Source organism: Hypanus sabinus, chromosome 21 (genome assembly GCF_030144855.1).
Source record: "Hypanus sabinus isolate sHypSab1 chromosome 21, sHypSab1.hap1, whole genome shotgun sequence".
In the NCBI taxonomy this organism is placed as follows: domain Eukaryota; kingdom Metazoa; phylum Chordata; class Chondrichthyes; order Myliobatiformes; family Dasyatidae; genus Hypanus; species Hypanus sabinus.
This window is the reverse complement of record NC_082726.1, coordinates 15,407,860-15,428,310: the sequence shown is the minus strand read 5'-3', so window position 1 is coordinate 15,428,310 and position 20,451 is coordinate 15,407,860. Positions and strand designations below refer to the sequence as shown.

The following is a 20,451-nucleotide window of genomic DNA, read 5'->3' as shown; positions in this document are numbered from 1 at the left end:
TAACAAAAGTTTTGGATTATAGGTATCAAGAAATATGAGGGTAGCTCAAGGATGTGTTGCTGTAGAAATTAAGCCATGATTTTAGTGAATGAAAGAGCAGCATATTTCCTTGTACTTATCCTGTTTCCAAACAGTTGGGTAGATGTGGGAAGCCAAGTATAAACTATACCCTGATGTAGTTAAATAAGCAAAAAAAAGGAACATAAATGAAAGAATAATATGCAGGACAGACAGAAATAGAACAGTGAATGACACCGTTGGAAGCCAGTATAATCCCAATGAACTGAATGGCTTCTAATGTCAGATAAATAACCAAGTACAAAAGAAATCAACATAATTTGCCTCAGGCTTCTGTACTTTAGCTCATTAGCATTATACCACTTATGATCTCACTCATCCTATTAAAATTAATTACCTGTGAATACTCTGGGTCTTCTGAGGAATTCTGATAGTCTCTAAATAGTTTCACAGCTTCTAAGTAAGTTTTCACAGCTTCAAGTTTCTTTTCATCATAACCTATTAAATAAGAAATGTCTTAAGAAGTTGAAGGGAAATAAATTACATGCAACTTGAATAATTCCACAATTCTTCAGTTTTCCTCACCCGTCTGCTTTAGGTGGCTTAAAGTAATATCATCAACTGGGAAAAAGCTCACAGTAGCACCATACTCAGGACACATGTTTGCTATTGTTGTTCTATCTGCCACAGACAGCTGGGACACTCCTGGACCAAAAAACTCCACAAACTTTCCAGAAACTCCAACCTGTCGAAGTTGCTGCAAGAAATGAATTGGGAAAAATTAATACATACTTTTCTCTTTGTCTGAAATCCAGTAAACATTATGAAGAATATTTCAAGACATGTTATCAAAGTTTCTCCTTACCTTGGTAACACTTAAAACAACATCGATGGATGTAGCTAACGGGTTGGTGGTTCCTACCAGCTTACATCCAACTACCTCAGGTAAGGTCAGGATAACTGGCTGGCCCAACATAACTGCTTCACTTTCTATCCCACCAACCCCTAGAAAACAAACCAAAATATATTAGCAGCAAATGCAGGCAGTTGCTTGATGTGCAGGAAGAAACTTCATTATCCCACTAACAGTAAAAATGAACAGATTATAACATGAACAAAATCGGTCATAAATAATGCTCTGGTCATAAGGCAGAAGTCCAAAGCATCTTGCATTTCTTTTGTTCAAAAAGCCAGAAGAACTAATTGCAATTATTGACATAGATGAAAATATAATACCTGCTGGAAAGTTTTCATTATATATCCAAATGTCCTCAGGGTATTCAATAAAGATAAAAACCTTGCAAATTATATAGCATCTTTCATTACCTCAGGATGATCCGATGAGCCTTAAGCTAACAAAGCACTTTTGAAGTTGGAATGCAGGACAAAGAATGTTTTATAAATGCACTGTAAATTCAATCTTACCCACCTATACCTGAGGAAGTAAAGGAAGGTGGGACTGAATATCGAATGATGGATGACCATCCAGTGCTATATAGGCAACATAAATACCATCTTCCTCCAGCAGCAATTTTTTTTTGAGTTGGATAACAGAAAGATTTGACAATGAATACCTTGTCTGTCTGCCTCACATGCACAAAGACATAAGAATTTTTCTTTAAATCTCTTAGAACAGTATTATTGATTACTCCCATTTTAGCAACAAACACTTGAAAATTTAATTTGGAGGCAATGCACACAAATCTATATAAATAATGTGAATTAGCTACTGAAGATGTAGTTTTTTTATATAAAAGGTAGTAATAGCCTTTCATGTTATTTTGACTTTTCCTGGAGACTTATGTTAAATTAGTGACCATTTGAAACACATGACAGAAGTAAATTAATTTTAGCATTCAAGCACAGCATTCTACTGTTGAGTTGGTTCAGCTCCCTCATGATTCGTTTCCAAACCATACTTCATGCAAGACTGTGTCAGAACAAAAAATATTCCAAAACCCATTTTCATTAAAAAAAACTGTAGAACAAGCCAAAATCAAAACTACCAACTGCAGTAATCTTTTACTAAAACAGACTGCATACTGAAAGATTTAATCAAACAAACCCAAAACATTACATTACTAAACTATAATGTTCTCATAGCCACTTCAGGTAAACAAGTTTCCAGCTTCATGGTCTTATTGATTAAAGACATCAAGGTACAAGGAACTACTTACCCCATCCCAGAATGCCAAGACCATTCGCCATTGTTGTATGCGAATCTGTTCCCACCACACTGTCGGGATAGAAAACCCCTCCTAGGTCAAACACCACACGGGACAGGTATTCCAGGTTAACCTGGTGAACTATTCCACTCCCAGGCGGTACCACAGTAACATTCTGAAAGACTCTGGAAGCCCACTGAATCAAAAAAGTAGACCATGGGTAAGAAAAAAGGTAAAAAAAAAGGCATTTAAAATAATTAGAGTGAATCTGCAGATGCTGGAAATAAATAAAAACACAAAATGATGGCAGAACTCAGCAGGCCAGACAGCATCTATGGGAGGAGGTAGTGACGACGGTTCGGGCCGAAACCCTTCATCAAGAATTGATGATGAAGGGTTTCGGCCCGAAATGTCATCTCCTCGCATAGATGCTGTCTGGCCTGCTGAGTTCTGTCAGCATTTTGTGTTTTTATTTAAAATAATTAAACCAGCAATACATTGTATTTTTAAGGTAACAATTATTTTCCTTCTTTTAATATTCATTTTAGTGCACCGGGGAAAGGACAAATTAGCCCGTATTTTTTCATTTTACTATTAATCCTATTTGTGATAGATGTAATATTGAGGTGGCTACTTTAACACATATGTTCTGATCTTGTATCAAGTTAGATAATTTTTGGAAAGCAGTCTTTAAAACTTTATCAAAGGTTCTGAATTTGGATCTACAACCGAATTTACACAGCAATTTTTAGGATCATTCCATCAGAAGCTAGAGATATTCTTGTTTCTGCTCAATGGATGATAGCTTTTACAACTTTATTGGCCAGGAGAGCCATTTTGCTTAAATGTAAGGATTCTAATCCACCTACTGTTATTTACTGGCTTACCTCCATTATGTCCTGTTTAAGTTTAGAGAAAATAAGAAGTCGGACATTGGATACATCCTCTAAATATGAGTAAGCTTGGCAACTTTTATTCAATATTTTCATGCGCTCTGATTAACGTCCCTTTCAGTTACCTTTTGATCAGGAAGTTTTTCTTTGGGTTTTTTTTGCTTTCACTCTCAGTTTGAGTTGCCCAGTTCTTTTTTTCTTTTTTTTTGTGTTTTAGGGTTTTTTTTTGTACATTTCAATTATACAAGTTTCATCTTTTTTCCTTTTAATAGATAAGAGGATAATCGATTACCTTTCTCTTTATTATATACTATTAGATTAATACTATGTTTGATTTTGATAATGTTTATTTTTCCTTTTATTCAAACTGTTATTGATATAGATATTTGTGATAATTCTCATTTATTTATACATATATGTACTTTTTTAACAAATAAAATGACTGATAAAGAAAAAATATTCATTTTAATGTTCTGTGCTTTTGTGTAGTTTTTCTTTAGTCATATCTCAATTCTGAGTGTACGCTATGTTATGAATGTACCACAGCTCTGAGGGGCCGAAGGGTGCAGGTTAGCCCCCTCCTTTGTGAGCATCGCAAGATCACTATTGATTTGGGTCAGGAAACCCAGGAAATGAGAGAGACGTGCGGAATGTCTTGTTCCCCCGACGATATAAAGCTACGGGAAAAGGCCATTGTCTCTTGGAGACAAACTTGTGTATTACAATACTGTGCTATGTGGAAGCCCTCAGGCAAAGTGGGCTGGTTGAGGGAGGGATTGCCTCAGCCCCAACCTGATTGACATCTGAGACCCTGTGAGTCAGGATAAAAGAGGGTCTGTGGGTACAGCCCCTCAGATGCACCAGAAGAAACGCTAGCGATCCCGTAACAGCGGAAGCCGGTGGGGGAGGAGGCCACGTGCGTTTGGTTCCATTTGCCCCGGAACCGGTGGCTTTTACCACGGGAGACTGGCTTTTAGCTAACAACGGGGAAACCAACTCCCCATGACTCGAAGGATTGGCATCATAAAAGAACTGGGCAAGTTTAACCCGTCTCTCTCTCAAAACCAAAAACGCTGCAGCTTGAACGAACTAACAATGACTTTTATATTTCCATTGGACAATACATTATCCCCTAGACAACGATAGAGCTATTTCTTATTATTATTATACACGCGCTTTTAGATTTAGTATTGACGATGTATATTACCTGTACGTATTCATTGATCTTATTTTTGTGTCTCTTTATCAATAAATACTGTTAAAAATAGTACCATCAGACTTCAACGGACTTCTCTATCTTTGCTGGTAAGTGACCCAGTTACGGGGTTCGTAACAGCTAACGCTTCTCAATTTGCTGTCACGAGCTAGTGCCGGGTAGATGTAAATGCATACATGTTCCAGTTTTAATAAGGCAAGTCACTAACAGTGGAGCCAGTATTCCCTGGTTCGTGAACTGTGTACAGTTCCCATAAAGATTTATCTGTGGCTTCTGATCTTTTGTCACTAACCCCATTCTGCACAACTCCGTACTTGCTGTTCCTGATGTTGTGTACAGGTTTGTCCCATGACAGTGATTTTTTAAAAAAATGGTTTATTCTAGTGTACCAATGCACACTACTGAATACTCTATTTAATAGGGCACCACATGCCCCTGACCATTCTGGTGAGGTGGTGAGTAACTATGTAAGGACAAAGGAATTTACAATGAAAAAGATATTTAGGAACTTCAAGCTGTTTATCATAACGGTATACCTTAAGAAACTGTAGCCGTTCCTTATTTCTGTTGAATTCCATTTCCTGCCCCCTTAATAATGTTTCTGGTCTAGAAAAAAGAACACAATAAATGAAAACACAACTTCCACTCTATTTTCACACCAAACTTCAAGAATAGTGCAGAGCAAATACTATTAATCGAACACAAACTAAATATACCGATTTACATTTATTTACAGAATAGAATATACAACAGGAGTATTTAGCCCACCATGGCCACTGCAACATTCAATGTTAACCTCGTATCATCCACCCACCTTTGCTCATGTTTCTTAAAACCGCTGATTAAAAGAAATGTACCAATTATTAACAGACCCAGTTTCAACAGCTAAATGTGGAACAAGAGTTCTGTACTCCTACCATTCTCTGCATGTAGGCACCATCTAGTTCCACATCTCAAACAGCTGGCTCTAATTTTTAAAGCAAGCCATGTACATTCTAAAAACTACATATCACCCTTCAGTTTTCTAAATTGCAGGGAATACAATTCAAACTGAATAAAAGGCTGTCATGATTTAATCTTGAATTCATATCATTCTAGTAAATCTGTGCTGGTCCTCTACAAGGTAAACACATTCTGCGCAAGAATAGCACCTATAACAGAATAAAGTACAGTCGGTCCTTCTTATCATACCAGAAAACGCGAATGCTCAAATCCCTTATTTAACCTGTCCCAGTACGGTGGTCTTTAGGACCCAGCGGAACCCCGGACCTTATTTAACCTGATTCAGTACAGTGGTCTTTAGGACCCAGCGGAACCCCGGACCTTATTTAACCTGATTCAGTGCGATGGTCATTAGGACCTAGCGGAACCCCGGACCTTATTTAACCTGATTCAGTGCAGTGGCCATTAGGACCTGACGGTGCATCTCTGAATCTGCAGTGTTTATGTTCACGAAAATAATGATGATCACGATTGAAAATGAAGTGGAAGTAATAAAGCGATCAGAAAGGTGAAATGCCATCAGTCATTGGAAAAGCATTAGGCTATAGTCGGTCAACGATCCGAAAAATTTTAATGGAGCATGTGAAAGATGCTGCCCTGATGAAAGCTACAATTACTACTAAGCAACACAGCAGTTTAATTATTGAAATACATACATTTCTTAAGTGTTTTATATGCATAGAAAGGTAAAATATATACTAAGACAAACGTTTGACTAACTGACGCTAAATAATACCAGATGTACCTGTTCTGACTTCAAATCCGACTTAATGACGGACTCAGGAACATTTAAAGCTTGTACTTTAAAATCATCTCTAGATTACTTATAATACACAATACAATGTAAATGTTATGTAAATAGTTGTTATACTGTATTGTTTAGGGAATAATGACAAGAAAAAAATAGTCTGTACATGCTCAAACAACGAGTGCTGGAGAGAGAACTTCCCCCGATCTGCAGTTGGTTTGAATCCGCGGATAACGAGGGCCGACTGTATACCAAATAAGGCCTAAATGGAACTTTTTGGAGCACTTAGCATGATTTCTAAGCTAAGCATTTAGCTTGTTCTCTAGCCCTCTAGATACAAACTCAGGTATTTCATACTCAAAATTGTTTTTTCTTAAGTGTATCTTAACCAAGATAACAGGCTATAGTTTGGCACCATTTCAATAAAGTAGACCTCAAAGCCTGTCTTAACTTCCAAAAAAGTAAAAAAGTGAAGAAGGAGGAAATGTCATACTCAGCCACAGGCTGCAGGTGGAAAGGGCAGAGCAAGGGGGTGCTCTCTATTTCTGCATTGCACGTTCCTGAGGATATCGAGCCTGCATCTCTGTGGCATGAACTGAAACAGCCGCGGAAGCTTCGACTCGGAGATGCCTTCGACTGCAACTTGGCACCGCAAGTTTTAGTCGCTGATGCAGAACCGTCACCTCCACCAGGGTTTGGGGCATTTTGTATGGCACTGTTCAACAAAAGTCAGAAGTACAATTATAATCATATTCAAGATGGGTAATAATTCCAAGTTTTCTTTTTGCTTTTGCATTTTATTTTCTGAAAAAAAGCTATCATCGCAAGGCATCGTTTAACATGAACCAACAAAAGGAGTAACACATAGCAAATGAAGATCTATGATAGGATGATCTACAAAGATATCTTTTATAACTTATCATCCAACAGCATCAGAATGAAAATTTACACATCAGAACAGAATCAAACATCGTAAGAGACCACAATGACATCATGCCTGCACTGGCTGCCTTTCCTCTGCTTTACTACCAAATAACCACTTCTCTTTTAAGTAGCTAATCAATTCCCCTTTAAAAGTCATTGTTGCCACCCACTCTATAAGACGGGGCACGTCAAATAATTCACGGCAAAAGAAAAATATTCAACTCATGTCTGGCTCTATGTTAATAATCAAATTGATTGTGCACGCTACTTTAAAGTAGCTATTTGAATAATGAAATCTCTCACAAACATCTTCACTTTAGTTATATTTGCACTGTACAAAATATATACATTGGGAAAATTATATTACTATGCAAGTTAAATTCCTGGCGTTACAAACAAGAACTACTCATTTTTAGTTTGCTTGCCTTTTGCTGTAATCAATCTGCAGCGAATGGTCCACAATCAGATCAGTGGGACAGACTGGGCCAACCTTGGCAGGGTCTCCTCCAAGTTTCTTCACTGCTTCTCTCATAGCAGCAAAATCCACCACTGCAGGAATCCCTCTGAAATAAATCAAATAAACAAGCTGAAAGAACAGTCACTCTCCTGTTCTTTCAAGGAACCCATCATATATTGACTAGTATTCCACCTGGTGGCTTAATCAACATTTACCACTCAACGAACAAACCAAATTACCCATTCATTATTACATTATCATTTGCGGAAGCTTGCCACGTCCAAACTAGCGGAGAAATTTGTCATAATATCAATGGTTATACAGCAAAGTGACTGAAAGTACATTTTTCTTTTGTGTTTGTGTTGTGAAAGGAAATTGCATCACAAAGTGCACATTGAAAGCTTCTAAATAATTCAAACTTTATATAGTGGCGTTATATTTGAGTTATTTTTCTACTTTGGGATTATACTAAAGATAAATGTTGAACTGCCAATCCTTTACTACCATCAAACAGTAACAATTACTGCAGATACTCTGCAGATAAGTAGACAACATCAAGAAGAGAAATAGAATTAACATTTCATTTCATAAAGAGAGCAAAAATAGGAACAGTGGGCCACCAAATTCTTCAAACCTGCCGTATTCAGTATGATTGAGTAATTGTACAGTCTTTTACCAGGGTTGGGGAATCAAGAACTAGAAGGCATAGTTTGAAGGTAAACGGGGGAGATTTAATAGGAAGCTGAGGGGCAAATTTTTCCACTCAAGAGGGTGGTCAGTATACAGATTAGGCTATGAGAGCAAGTGTTTGAGGCAGGTACATTAATGGCATTTAAAAAGACCTTGGAAAGGAGGGATCTCCAGTCAAATGCGACTAGTTTGGATGGGAATGTTGATTAGTTGAGATGAAGGGAAGTTTCCATGCTGTATGACTATAGTGAATTTGATCTTAGGCCTCTACCCTATTTTCTTATATGATCCTAGAACTCTACACTACCTGCAGTGCAAAAGTCTACCACAGCCCTAAATGTAATTAAAGGTTCAGTATCTAAGAAAATTCCAGATTCAGTATGAAATTCCTCCTCACCTCAGTCTGAGGCGATGGATGCCTTATTCTGAGACCCTCTTCTAACCCCTTATCCAGACACTTCTACCACCAAGGGCTATATCCAACATTTAGGTCTCACACAAGTGCTATATGGTAGCAGAAAGACTTCTTGGATCTTATACTCCAGTCCCCTAGCAATAAAGACTATCTACTACCTGCTGAAATGTCCTCAGCCCGAGCACTTCACTCTGCACAGCTCCACCTAAGTGTTTCCAGCATTTTCAAAACACATGGCATTTTGTTTTTAATCTTATTCACAGCAAACTACCATTGCCCAGGAAGCAGTGGTGATAGATCTTCTCTTCACTCAATTTCTAGAGGAGTATTAAGTAGGACCCAGGATGTTGGCACAATAATGAGGAAATCACAGTCAGTCATGGTGGTAACACACGAGGAAAATCAGGTGAGAAACTTCCATAATGTTGGGATGCAGGCACAGAAACAGGCTCCTCAGCCCCTCTAGTCCATGCCAAACCATTTAAACTGCCTAGTCCCATCAAGCTGCACCCAGACCATAGCACTCCATGCCTCTCCCATCCATGTGCCTATCCAAACTTCTCTTAAACTTTGAAATCAAATTCACATCCACTACTTGCACAGGTAGCTCGTTCTACACTCTCACCATCTTCTGAGTGAAGAAGTTTCTCATTTCCCTAAACAGTTCACCTTTCAACTTTAACCCATGATCTCTCCTTATAGCCTCACCAAACCTCAGTGGAAAAAGCCTGCTAGCATTCCTAGTGTAAAGGGGGTTTCTTTTTTTTCTTTGTTACTGTTTGGAAAGGGTTTCTTTGTTTTGTGAAAAGCAGGAATGTTTCTTTGTTGCGAGACAGTGCTGGAAGCTTGGTTGTTAAAATTTACTGATAACGAGAATGGTATTCCTTTGTAAACCAAATGGGGATTAATGTTCTTTCTTCTGAGTCTGTAAGCTTTTGTTGACGGGCTTTTGGGCAGATCGGCACGAGGGGGTCGAGAGAGAGGACGCAATGTTGTAAGCTGGGCGAGGATCGGACCCCAAGCGGGGGTCCGAGGCCGGGAGGTACTCCGAGGAGGGGGGAGGAAGCTAGATGTGCTTGGTTGACCACTCGGAGGGTCCTGAGCTGCGAGTCGAGGAGTTCGGAGGGTCCTGAGTTGCGAGTCGAGGAGTTCGGAGGGGATCGAATGGTGGCCAGAAGACTTCAGAAATTGAGCTCCAACAGTTGTGTACGAAGTGGTTTGGACTTTGATAAGTTTGGTGCCTTTTCTTTATTTTTTATATATACCGTATCGTTATTAATCACTCAGTTATAGTAACCTTTATAAATTGTACTCATTTAATCACTTATGGTGTACTGTCTGTTTTTGGGCGAGGCGGGACATCACACAGCATCCACTCCAGCTGATTACCCAGTTTGGCGGGGCCGAAGGCTGCTCCCCCTAGACGAGACGAGCTGAGCGAGCCTGAGGCGACCCAGGGGGTTACATTGTGGGGTGCTCGTCCGGGGTTGATTTCTGTGGAAGCTGTGTGATCACCCTCTTTAAATTGTGTCTGCGGCAAAGAGCTGGTGTGCCTTTGTGGGTGTGCCATTGCTGGTTATCACTGCGTGTGTGTTGGGTGAGGTGGCTGCTGTTGGTAGCCTGGAGGTCGTTGTTCGAGTTCCGACTAGTGCTGACGAAATGGTGGTGGGACCATGGGCTGTCCGTACTGTTTGGAGAGTGAGGAGTGACAGGTTGGGATGTTTCAGCAGTGGTGAGCTCCGCCCGGTTGTTGGAATAATGTCCAGCCCTAAAGGGGCGGAGGCGTGGGCAGAGCGGACCCCTCAGTTGTTGAGTGAGTGGCAGTGCTTGGCTGAGGAAAAGCGACAGGGACGGGTTGAAAGTTTGACTAGGCGGGCTGGTGACTTTGTTAGAACTGTCGGGCGCAATTACCTCGAAGTGACAGCTGCCAGATCTGGGAAAATGTGTGTGGTTCGACTGGAAGTCAAATGCCGCAGCTGGGGGGGGGGGGGGGGCTTATCATATCCGTGGCAGGAGATTGGTGGAAAGTTTTTAGGGTATCCCGTTTGCCTAGGGGGGCAGATGAATTGCTTGTGGTGCCAAGGGGATCTGTCAAGGGGATCAGTTGTTCCGTTGATTCGAGAGGTGTCGGGAAACTTAGAGGAGGCCCAGTGGGGGAACGGCTTGGGGTCTCTGGGGGAGCACGTTCCCAGCAACCTACCAAGGAACTCCTGAAAGGAGCAGACCCTATTCCTGAAGGCTTAGAGGGACCGCACAGGTGTTGTTACGGATGGATGGAAGTCAAGTTAAAGCCATCCTCGGCACCAGGGCGCCGGTTAAGTTGCTGTACAGTTTGTTTTATAACCGTTATTGGAAGCATTTTCCCTTGACGACATTGAGGACACTGGAGATTCGGGGTATCAGTGCCAGTGATTATCCAGACGACGGTTGTTAGTCAGTGAAAATGGAGTTCTTAGAGGCAAATGTGGAGGAGACTGAGGTTCATGAATTATTAATGCTGATGTGTCCGGACACTGTTGAGACGGGCAGCGTTTCTGTTCTAGAGAGAACCAATATCCTGCTGGTGCGCTTGGGGGCCTGCCCGGAGGAGGCCGGTGAGCGCTGTTTGGAGGCATTGTCGATGCACCCAGAGTTTCGAGCTGCTTGTGCGGACGTGTGTAGCAGCATTGGGCCGATACTGAATTCAAACAAGAGCCAGTGGTGGTACGGCCTGGGGAAAGTATCTGAGGTGAGACCCTCTTAGTGGACGCTGCAAAATACCACAAGGGAGGGGAGTTGACTGCTGAAGACACCTCGGAGAGAGAGAGGTTGCGGCGACTGGCCCCTACAGCCGTGGAAGACGTAGGCAGCGTGTGTGTGGATTATATTGCGCTGAAGAGGCGCACTGTCAGTTACCAGAATATGGCCCTGAGGGCCGAAGAGGCGATGGCCTGTCTGAGTGGTGTGAAGTGGTTTAAGGTGCTGGATCTGAGGAGTGGATGTTGCCAGATCCCGATGAGTGAGGCCGACAAGGAGAAGACGGCCGTTATAAATTCCCTAGGAGTCTTCGGGTCAGAAAAGATGCCACAGGGCATATCTGGAGCCCTTGCAACCTTCCTGCGGGGTAGGTGGAAGACCATAGGGGATGTGGAGGTGTTTGGAGTTTTGGTGTATGTGGATGATCTCCTGGTATTTGGATTTGCCTCAGGAGAATATGAAGTGAGGTTGTTGCAGGAGTGGCTGAGAATTACAGAGTTAAAGTGTTTTCTGGACACGTGCCAGGGCTGGCGAAGGTCGCAGCTCGTGAGTGACTGTCTCTACAGAATCAAGTTTGAAATGAACACGGAAAGACTGGAGAAAGTGATCTGGAACCATTCAGAAGACTTACAGGTTGGAGAGAATGAAGAAAGTTGTCTAACTGAGGGCAATAGCAAACTGAGAACCTGGAGAGGGGAGTTTGCGGAGGTAAAGAAATTACAGACAAATCTCAGAAGAGAGAAGCGGAAGCTTGAAGGGAACCTGAAGATGACCATCGACAGTTCAAATGAAGTGCAAAACCTGAAAGTTGATCTGGAAGTCATGAGGAAGAAAAAGCTGGAGAGAAGTGCAGTGAATACTGAACAGGAGGCTGAAGAGACTGCAGGAGCAGTGCAGGCTACATGTTTCCGTTTGGAGAAGATCAATCAGCAGCTACCGATCACAGAAATGAGGAAGAATACAGATTCGACGGATGATGTGCTGGATGTGTGGTACATGCTGCCTTTTGCTGACTTTCCCTCAATTGAGGAAGAGACCTTTGGCCCTTCTCCCATTGAGTCAGGTGTAGTGGGGAGGGTTAGCTGTGTGCAGTGGGGGGCATGAGTGAGAGGTTGAGAGAGGAGTTGGTAGTGGGCCCAAGGTATCTCCAGTTGTGTCCGAGCCTGAGGGGTTTAGGTGAGGGGGTACGGAGGCCTCAGAAGGGTTAGGGAACTCCCAGATAGTTGGCCTAAGTAGCGCCTGAGGAACAGGGTGTGAGGTTTACTGTGAAGGGAGGAGATGTCACTGCTTGTGCTTGGGCTACGGTGTGTTGGCAGGAAAGGTGGCGAGTTATTTAGTAGTCATGAGGACATGACTTTTATTTGGTGGAGGGAGAGTGTAAAGGGGGTTTCTTTTTTTCCTTTGTTACTGTTGGGAAAGGGTTTCTTTGTTTTGTGAAAAGCAGGAATGTTTATTTGTTGCGAGAGAGTGCTGGAAGCTTGTTTGTTAAAATTTACTGATAACGAGAATGGGTTTCCTTTGTAAACCAAATGGGGATTAATGTTCTTTCTTCTGAGTCTGTAAGCTTTTGTTGACGGGCTTTTGGGCAGATCGGCGCGAGGGGGTCGAGAGAGAGGACGCAATGCTGTAAGCTGGGCGAGGATCGGACCCCAAGCGGGGGTCCGAGGCCAGGAGGTACTCCGAGGAGGGGGGCTGAAGCTAGATGTGCTTGGTTGACCACTCGGAGGGTCCTGAGCTGCAAGTCGAGGAGTTCGGAGGGGATCGAATGGTGGCCAGAAGACTTCAGTAATTGAGCTCCAACGGTTGTGCATGAAGTGGTTTGGACTTTGATAAGTTTGGCGCCTTTTCTTTATTTTTTATATATACTGTATCGTTATTAATCACTTAGTTATAGTAACCTTTATAAATTGTACTCATTTAATCGCTTATGGTGTACTGTCTGTTTTTGGGCGAGGCGGGGACATCACACAGCATCCACACCAGCTGATTACCCAGTTTGGCGGGGCCGAAGGCTGCTCCCCCTAGACGAGATGAGCTGAGCGAGCCTGAGGCGACCCAGGGGGTTACACTATCTATGACCCTCATTATTTTGTATGCCTCTATCAAATTTCCCCTCAGTCTTCTACGTTCTAGGGAATAAAGTTCTAACCTATTCAATCTTTTTTTAAAAACCGGTCCTCTAGTAGCAGCAACATCCTTGTAGATTTTCTCTGTACTCTTTCAATCTTATTTGCATTTTTCTTGTAGGTAGGTCACACAAACTGTACACAATTCTCCAAATTAGACCTCAGCAACATCTTATACAACTTCAACATACCATTCCAACTCCTGTACTCAACACTTTGATCTATAAAGGCCAATGTACCAAAAACCTTCTATTCGACCCTATCTGTAACACCACTTTCAAAGAATTATGGAACTGCATTCTCAGATCCCTTTGTTCTACCGCACTCCTCAGTGCTCTACCGTTCACTGTGTAAGACCTACCCTGGTTGGTCATCCCAAAGAGCAACACTTCACACTTGTCTACATTAAATTCCATCTGCCATTTTTCCAGCTAGTCCAGATCCTGCTGCAAACTTTGATAGCCACACCAAAACAATACAAATATGAAACCAAATCATCAAGGGACCAACATGATACAACTCCAAATGGACCTTTTAACTACAGTCTCCTTTCAGGACAAACACTTCAGCGACTAAGGAAGCAAAAGGGAAAGTAGGTCAGTTGAGTATAAATAGGCGAACCCATATTCTTTAACATGATAACAAATACCACATTCTACTTTTGTTTCTGTTAGTAATACAGGAAAAATTGACACCATCAAGTCACAGCTCTGGACTTCCAAGGGATTTGTAAATTCCAATCTAGTGTTTTTTTTAAAATGACACCACGACAATGTTTTTACTTCTGTTCAGTATTTGTTTGGTCTATTTTAATTCTATTTTCAAATGAGAAATTCTGCTACTCTTTTAAAATTCTCAACCAAGATTCCTGAAGAGATCCCTGCTTTATATTGTTCAATATGGATGTTGGGAACAAATAAGTTAATTGATTGAAAACTGGATTTTTAAAAAAAATTGTTATCATGCATTCCCGAAGCTCAGGAATTTTAACTAAATGCTAGTTGAACACTTTACCAAGGTGAGCAGAAATAAAAGGTAAAGTAAGGCTGGAGGGAACAGGAAGTAAATAACAGAATCAAAAATATAAAAGGATGGGTTTTATTTATCAGACTACACTACAAGGGTGTTACTTCTCATCATGCTATGATTAAAGCACATTGGGAAAATAAATTCAATACAGTATTATAAAACTCTAAAAATCAAAGTATTATATTTGATTGTGAGGTTTCAACAGGCACTCAATATGAGTGCTCTGTTGAAGCAAGGAGACAAAGAGTGCAGTCCAATCTGGTCTTCAACCTTTGAAGACATTCCAATGAGGGAAAATGTTTTCAAAAACAATTGCAAAGAGAGGATGGCATATCTAAATGGTAAAATAACTTTTCTCAACAAATCGTGTTAATCTGCTTCCTGTGACCTTGCACATAGAAAATCAAGACCAAGCATTGTCTTCACAAGGTAAAAATATGATCAGAACATGTCAGGCATACAATTCATGTGCCACTTTTATATTTCAGATTTGTTATCATTCATCATAAAAAGACTAAGTGAGGTAACTAGCCAAACTTGAGTTAAGAGCCCTGAACTTTTCTGTTGAACAGGGTTGAGCACTGGGAGATGAGGAAAGAGTGCCACCAGTGTCAAGAGAGTGCAATTACAGTATCACTAATTTTATACGGAAAGTCTGATACAAATAGGAACAATGGAACTTAGAAGTGACTTAGCAGTCTTTCAGGATCAAGGGTGAGTAGTTTTCAGTCTAGTCTGGCAGGGTCCAAGTTGTATAGGTGGGACAGGAGCTAACTCCAAGCTGAGCAGGTTAGTTTGAATTTATTTAAATCTTACATCTGTCCCACAATATAAGGAAGTAAAAATCTCCATCACAATGTAGACACCTGAATTTATAAGTCTAATGGCTTGTAGAAAGTAGTTGTCCCCGTAGTCTGTTGGTACTGGCTTTAATGCTGCAGTACTGTTTTCCAGGCGGAAGCAGCTGAAACAGTTTATGGTTGGGGTGACTGGTGTCCCCGAAGATCTTCCAGGCCTTCTTTAAGTACCTGCTGCTGTAAGTGTCTTCAATGGAGGGAAGTTCACATCTGTCCGTACCACTCTCTGCAGTGCCCAGCAATCAAGGTTGGTGATATAGCCTGTCAGGGTGCTCTCAATGGTGCCCCTGTGGAAGGTTTTGAGCATTTGGGGACTCATGCCAAACTTCTTCAGTCACCTGAGGTGGAAGAGCCTCCTTTTGTTTTCTGTACATTGAGGGAGAGGTTGTTATTTTGGCACCACACTGCGTCAGGGTGTTAACCTCTTCTCTGTAGGCCGTCTCATCACCGCTAAAAAAAGGCTGATCAATGTCGTGTATTCCACAAATTTGATGAGCAGATTGGAGCTGCTTGTGGCAGCAGTCATGGGTATAAAGTGAAGACCAAGGTCTCTGAGCTTCCCATCTAGTCTGGAGGGAATTATGGTGTTGGATGCTGAACAGCATTCTAACATATGTATCCCTCTTCTCCAGCTGAGGGAGGACAGTGTGTAGTGTTGTGGTTACGGCATCGTCAGCAGGCAAATTGTAGGGGGTGCAGTGTGTGTGTAGCATGCCACAGATGTAGTCTTTAACCAGCCTCTCCAAGCATTTGCTTATAATTGAGGTGAGTGCGACATGGTGCCAATTGTTCAGGCATTCTTCCTTGTTTTTTCTTAGGTACAGGGACAATGATGGACGATTTGAAACAGGAGGGCACTAAACACTGGGAGGGAGAGATTAAAAATGTCTGTAAACATACTAGCCAGCTGTTTCACACACACTTTGAGGACCCACCCTAGGATGCCATGCAGTTGTTGTCACGTTGGAATGTCTTACATACCTCAGCCTCGGAGATAACCAAGGAGCAGGTCTTGTCAGATGGCTCTCCTTGGGGTTCAGTCTCATCAACCTCAAATCGAGCATAAAAAACATTTTGCCTGTCTGGGATTAAGGTGGCAACGTTGGCTGGACTGCTGCGTTTCACCTTGAATTCTGCAATGGTGTGCAGTTCTTGTCATACACTGCGTGTCATTGTAGAGTTGTGACTGGATTTTGTCTCTAAGTAATGGCTCTAAGTAAATCATAGTGGCATCTCTTGAGTTCCTGTTGGTCTCCAGGGGGTGAAGGCTTTATCCCTTGCACTGAGAACAACACGCACTGGACCATTTATCCAAGGCTTCTGGTTTGGGTAGAAACGGACTGATTTTTGGGGAACAATGTCTTCAATACATCTCGAAATGAAGCTTGTGAGATGAAGATGTTCTTGGCTCGAAATACCTCTCAGATGACGTTATCAAAGCAGTCTTGTAACATTGCGTCTGACTGGTTGGAGCAGCAGTGGATGGTTTTCACTATGGCCACTTCCTGCTTCAGTTTCTGCCTGTAGGCGGGCAGCAGCAAGATGGAGGAGTGGTCAGACTTTCCGAACAGAGGGCAGAGAGTTGTTTTGTAGGTGTTACAGAAGGGAGGGTAGCAATGGTTGAGTATGCTTCTTCCCCGTGTGTTCACCTCGATGTGTTGGCAGAACTTAGGGTAAGCTCTAGTCAGTGACATTTGGTTAAAGTCCCCAGCGATGATGAAAGCAGCCTCTGGGTGCGTGGTTTCATGGATATTGATGGTTTTGCAAAGTTCTTTGAGAGCCAGGTTGGTATCGGTCTGTGATGGGATGTACATAGTTACAATAATAACAAACGTGAATTTTCTAGGCAGCCACAGCAGCATAAGATACTCCAGAGCAAAAGGATTTGAGGGTGTGCACACTACCTGGTTCACACCAAGTATCGTTCACCATGAAACACACTCCCCCACTTTTACTTTTCCCAGAGAGATCTTTAGACCTGTCCGCTCGGAACACAGAGAACACGATGGGTTCGAGGGTTTGGTCTGGTAACTCCTCCAACAACCAGGTTTCAGTAAAGCAAAGGATGTTACAGTGCTTTGTTTTCTGTTGGCAGGAGATTCTGGCTCTCAACTCACACAGCTTGCTGCCCAGGGACTGTACATGGGCCAGGAGTATGCTAGGGAGCAGCAGCCGATTTATGTGCTGTCTTAACCTAACCAAGATGCTGGTTCTTTTTCCTCGTCTCTGGCAACACTTTCTCAGTAATACCAGTGTGGTGAAAGGATTTCCCCGGTTTATGCAAGCAGAGGGTTCCAGTGCAAGTAAGGCAGCACGTTATGGCTTTCCAATGTTCAAAAGAGTCAATCAATCAATACCTGATGTGACTTTCAGCTTCTTGTAAGAGAATTACAGAAAGAAGTACAGAGACAAGCAGAAAATTACCATGCCAATTCGGAGTACACAACATGGCTGCCGTACACAGTACCATCTTGAGGAAAGTGGCATTATGAGGCCTTGCCTGCGCCTAATGGATGACCTTGAGTTTCTCAATACCATCCCAAATGCTCCTTCTCCACGTTGAGTAGCTGCAGACTAGGGACTCACAAGAGTCATAGTCAGGAAGACTTTGAGCACATTGAATTGTTTCCTCTATTATGGGAAGATCATTACTTGAATGACAGACCTCAGGATGAAGGCTAATTTGTGAGTCAGACCTCATCACATCCAAGAGTTAATTGAATGTAATTTTGTGTGTGTGTGTGTGTGTATGTGTGTGTGTATATATATATATACATATACATATATATATACACACACACACACACACACATATACACATACACACACACACACACACATCAGCTTAAGTCTCATGCTTACTGAGACTTTTAAAGAACAAGAGTATATTTACTGCTAGAACCAGCTTTTCAAATAAAGCCAAGTTTAGTAAATCAGTAACTAAATAGCAAGCTCAATTCTGATCCCAAGCTAGACTCACGTGAAATCCTGAAGGAGAACCCGGGCAGGCCAGAAGGGAACATCTGTTTGGTTTTGCTGATTTTTCCAATCAAGAATAGTTAAAGCATCTTCTCTTTTCACATGAAGTCCATCACAATTTCGAATAGCTGCCTCAAGTAATACACGGATGGAGTATGGCAGTCCACCTTTTGGAAACAACAGTCAAATCGATTAAAAAGTAATAAACCACTTCAAAGAAAATTTTAAAAAACAATTATCTAACATGAAAACTCAATTATGCTTTCATCACATTAGCCAGAAAATGCCATATTAGGCTTTTTTTTCTAAATACAATACATCCCAAAATTAAATACACAAGTTTAACAATGGCATATGAAATATGTTGAGCAAAATTAGAACATTCAAAGCATGTAGTTATTTTGCTGAAGGTTTATTATCATTCACTGCTTTTAAGAATCCTACCTTGTTTGCACCTTATTCTTACTGTGTTTTTAAGTAAGGCTGACAATAGGTCACTGCAGCAGAAAAGCACAAGGTCACAGCCACATTAACTTTGCAACTTACTGTGCTCTTGTTCTCATCCACTGCCTTTTCCTTTATTAAGACAATGACTCATGCAATTCCCCAGGAGTCAACACCTGTTTAGGAGCTCATAATAAATCAATGTTCCACAAGAACATTCAGATCATGAGTAATCCTGGCCAACGAACACCTTGCTTGCCTCTGGGACTCCACTACAATTGTAGCAAAGCTTACCTACGCAGCAGATGACAAATCAAACTTGGAATCTCCAGGAATGTTTGATAGCATTACACCAACTCAGTTTTTGTTAACTTCCTGCTCATCTTAATAACAGGCCATTTTTAGAAAATTAAACTGAGCAGGTAGATTCAAATACAAGGCTTTCCTGGGTTTCAGAAGTCCTGATTTAACATAAATCCACCTTTATGCAAATTTTCCCTTATATGCTTTATTAGCCTAACGGTAATATGTTCTGCAGCAGTCATTAACAACTGAACACAATATATGTTTCACTGAGTTAATTACAGGTAGTGTTAGGGTAAGCATCAAAATTATTTGAAGAAGTGAAATTATCAGAAGCATATGTGAAACGACACAATATGGGTAGTGATGTTGTGCTGAGAAAACAAGTAGTATATAGGGGAGAAGAGATTTAACTATTTCAAGCAATGAGTCTTTAAATCTTGGTATTGGATAAATTGTTTTATTTTGACTTAAGGAAAAATTTAGTTTATGGGATAGTTCTCAGTTGCAGAACCCACATCAATAAAGGTGACGAATTAGGCACGAAAGAGCCCAGATAATTAATGTCATCTAATTTGCAAACTTAAATTTGATTAGTATTTATGAAATCAAGCTGCATAGTGGCGCAGTTAGTAGAGCTGTTGCTTCACAATGCTGGAGACCCAGGTGCAATCTTGACTCCAGGCGTTGCCTGATGAAGTTTGCATGTTCTCCTCATGACCATATGCTTAAGTCAGAAACTCTGGTTTCCTCCCACATCCCAAAGACATATAAATTGACAGGTTAATTGGTCATGGTAAATTTCTCCTCACATATGAGTGAATGGTAGAATCAGAGAGGAGCTGATGAGAATGTGGGACAGAATTTATAAACGGGAATAATATAGGATTGGTACAATAGCAAACTACTGCCGAAGAAAAAATTGCCAAGAACAATCATGGTTATGGAAAGACCATGATTGCCCATGTCATACCATATGACACATAACGATGGAACAGTGTAAATGAATAGTAAATTGTCAGTGAGATTCACTTCCGTGCTGTTCGACCCTCAGAAATTGTTCACCGACAATTCACAAAGACATTGTCCACCCCTTCATTTCCAATGAAAATATTGGTCAATACATGAATGGAAAAATCTCACCATATCTTGGGTCACCGAGTTTAAGGATGTTAAAGTACTTTTTACCAGGATGATCTGCAGATAATGGCTCAATTAAGTGATGAAAGGGATGTCCTAAAATGGAGAGAAATAACATTATAATTACAGTGTAACATTAAATATATTTGATAATAAAAATCTACAACTCTTCTGAACTTTCACAAACCTGCTCTCTCTGAATGATTGTTTAATCAGATAAAGTACAAAGGCTGGCAGAGTTTTGGCATTCCTGGTTTCTACACAGCAGAATGACTGAACTACTGAGTAAATAAAAGCACGGAGGTGAAT

General features: G+C 41.3%; 1 protein-coding gene across 1 annotated transcript in view; it reads right to left on the bottom strand.

Annotated features, from left to right (window-relative positions):
• The window catches only part of ireb2 (iron-responsive element binding protein 2), an 83,570-nt gene that overhangs the window by 19,641 nt on the left and 43,478 nt on the right, over positions 1-20,451 (bottom strand). Inside the window, exons 2-10 of the mRNA XM_059946030.1 lie at positions 20,146-20,238; positions 18,257-18,422; positions 7,392-7,529; positions 6,536-6,757; positions 4,829-4,898; positions 2,196-2,379; positions 884-1,023; positions 604-775; positions 416-516 (exon numbers count right to left, since the gene is read on the bottom strand). Coding sequence (XP_059802013.1) covers positions 416-516; positions 604-775; positions 884-1,023; positions 2,196-2,379; positions 4,829-4,898; positions 6,536-6,757; positions 7,392-7,529; positions 18,257-18,422; positions 20,146-20,238 — 1,286 coding nt within the window. The remainder of the gene's footprint in view (positions 1-415; positions 517-603; positions 776-883; positions 1,024-2,195; positions 2,380-4,828; positions 4,899-6,535; positions 6,758-7,391; positions 7,530-18,256; positions 18,423-20,145; positions 20,239-20,451) is intronic.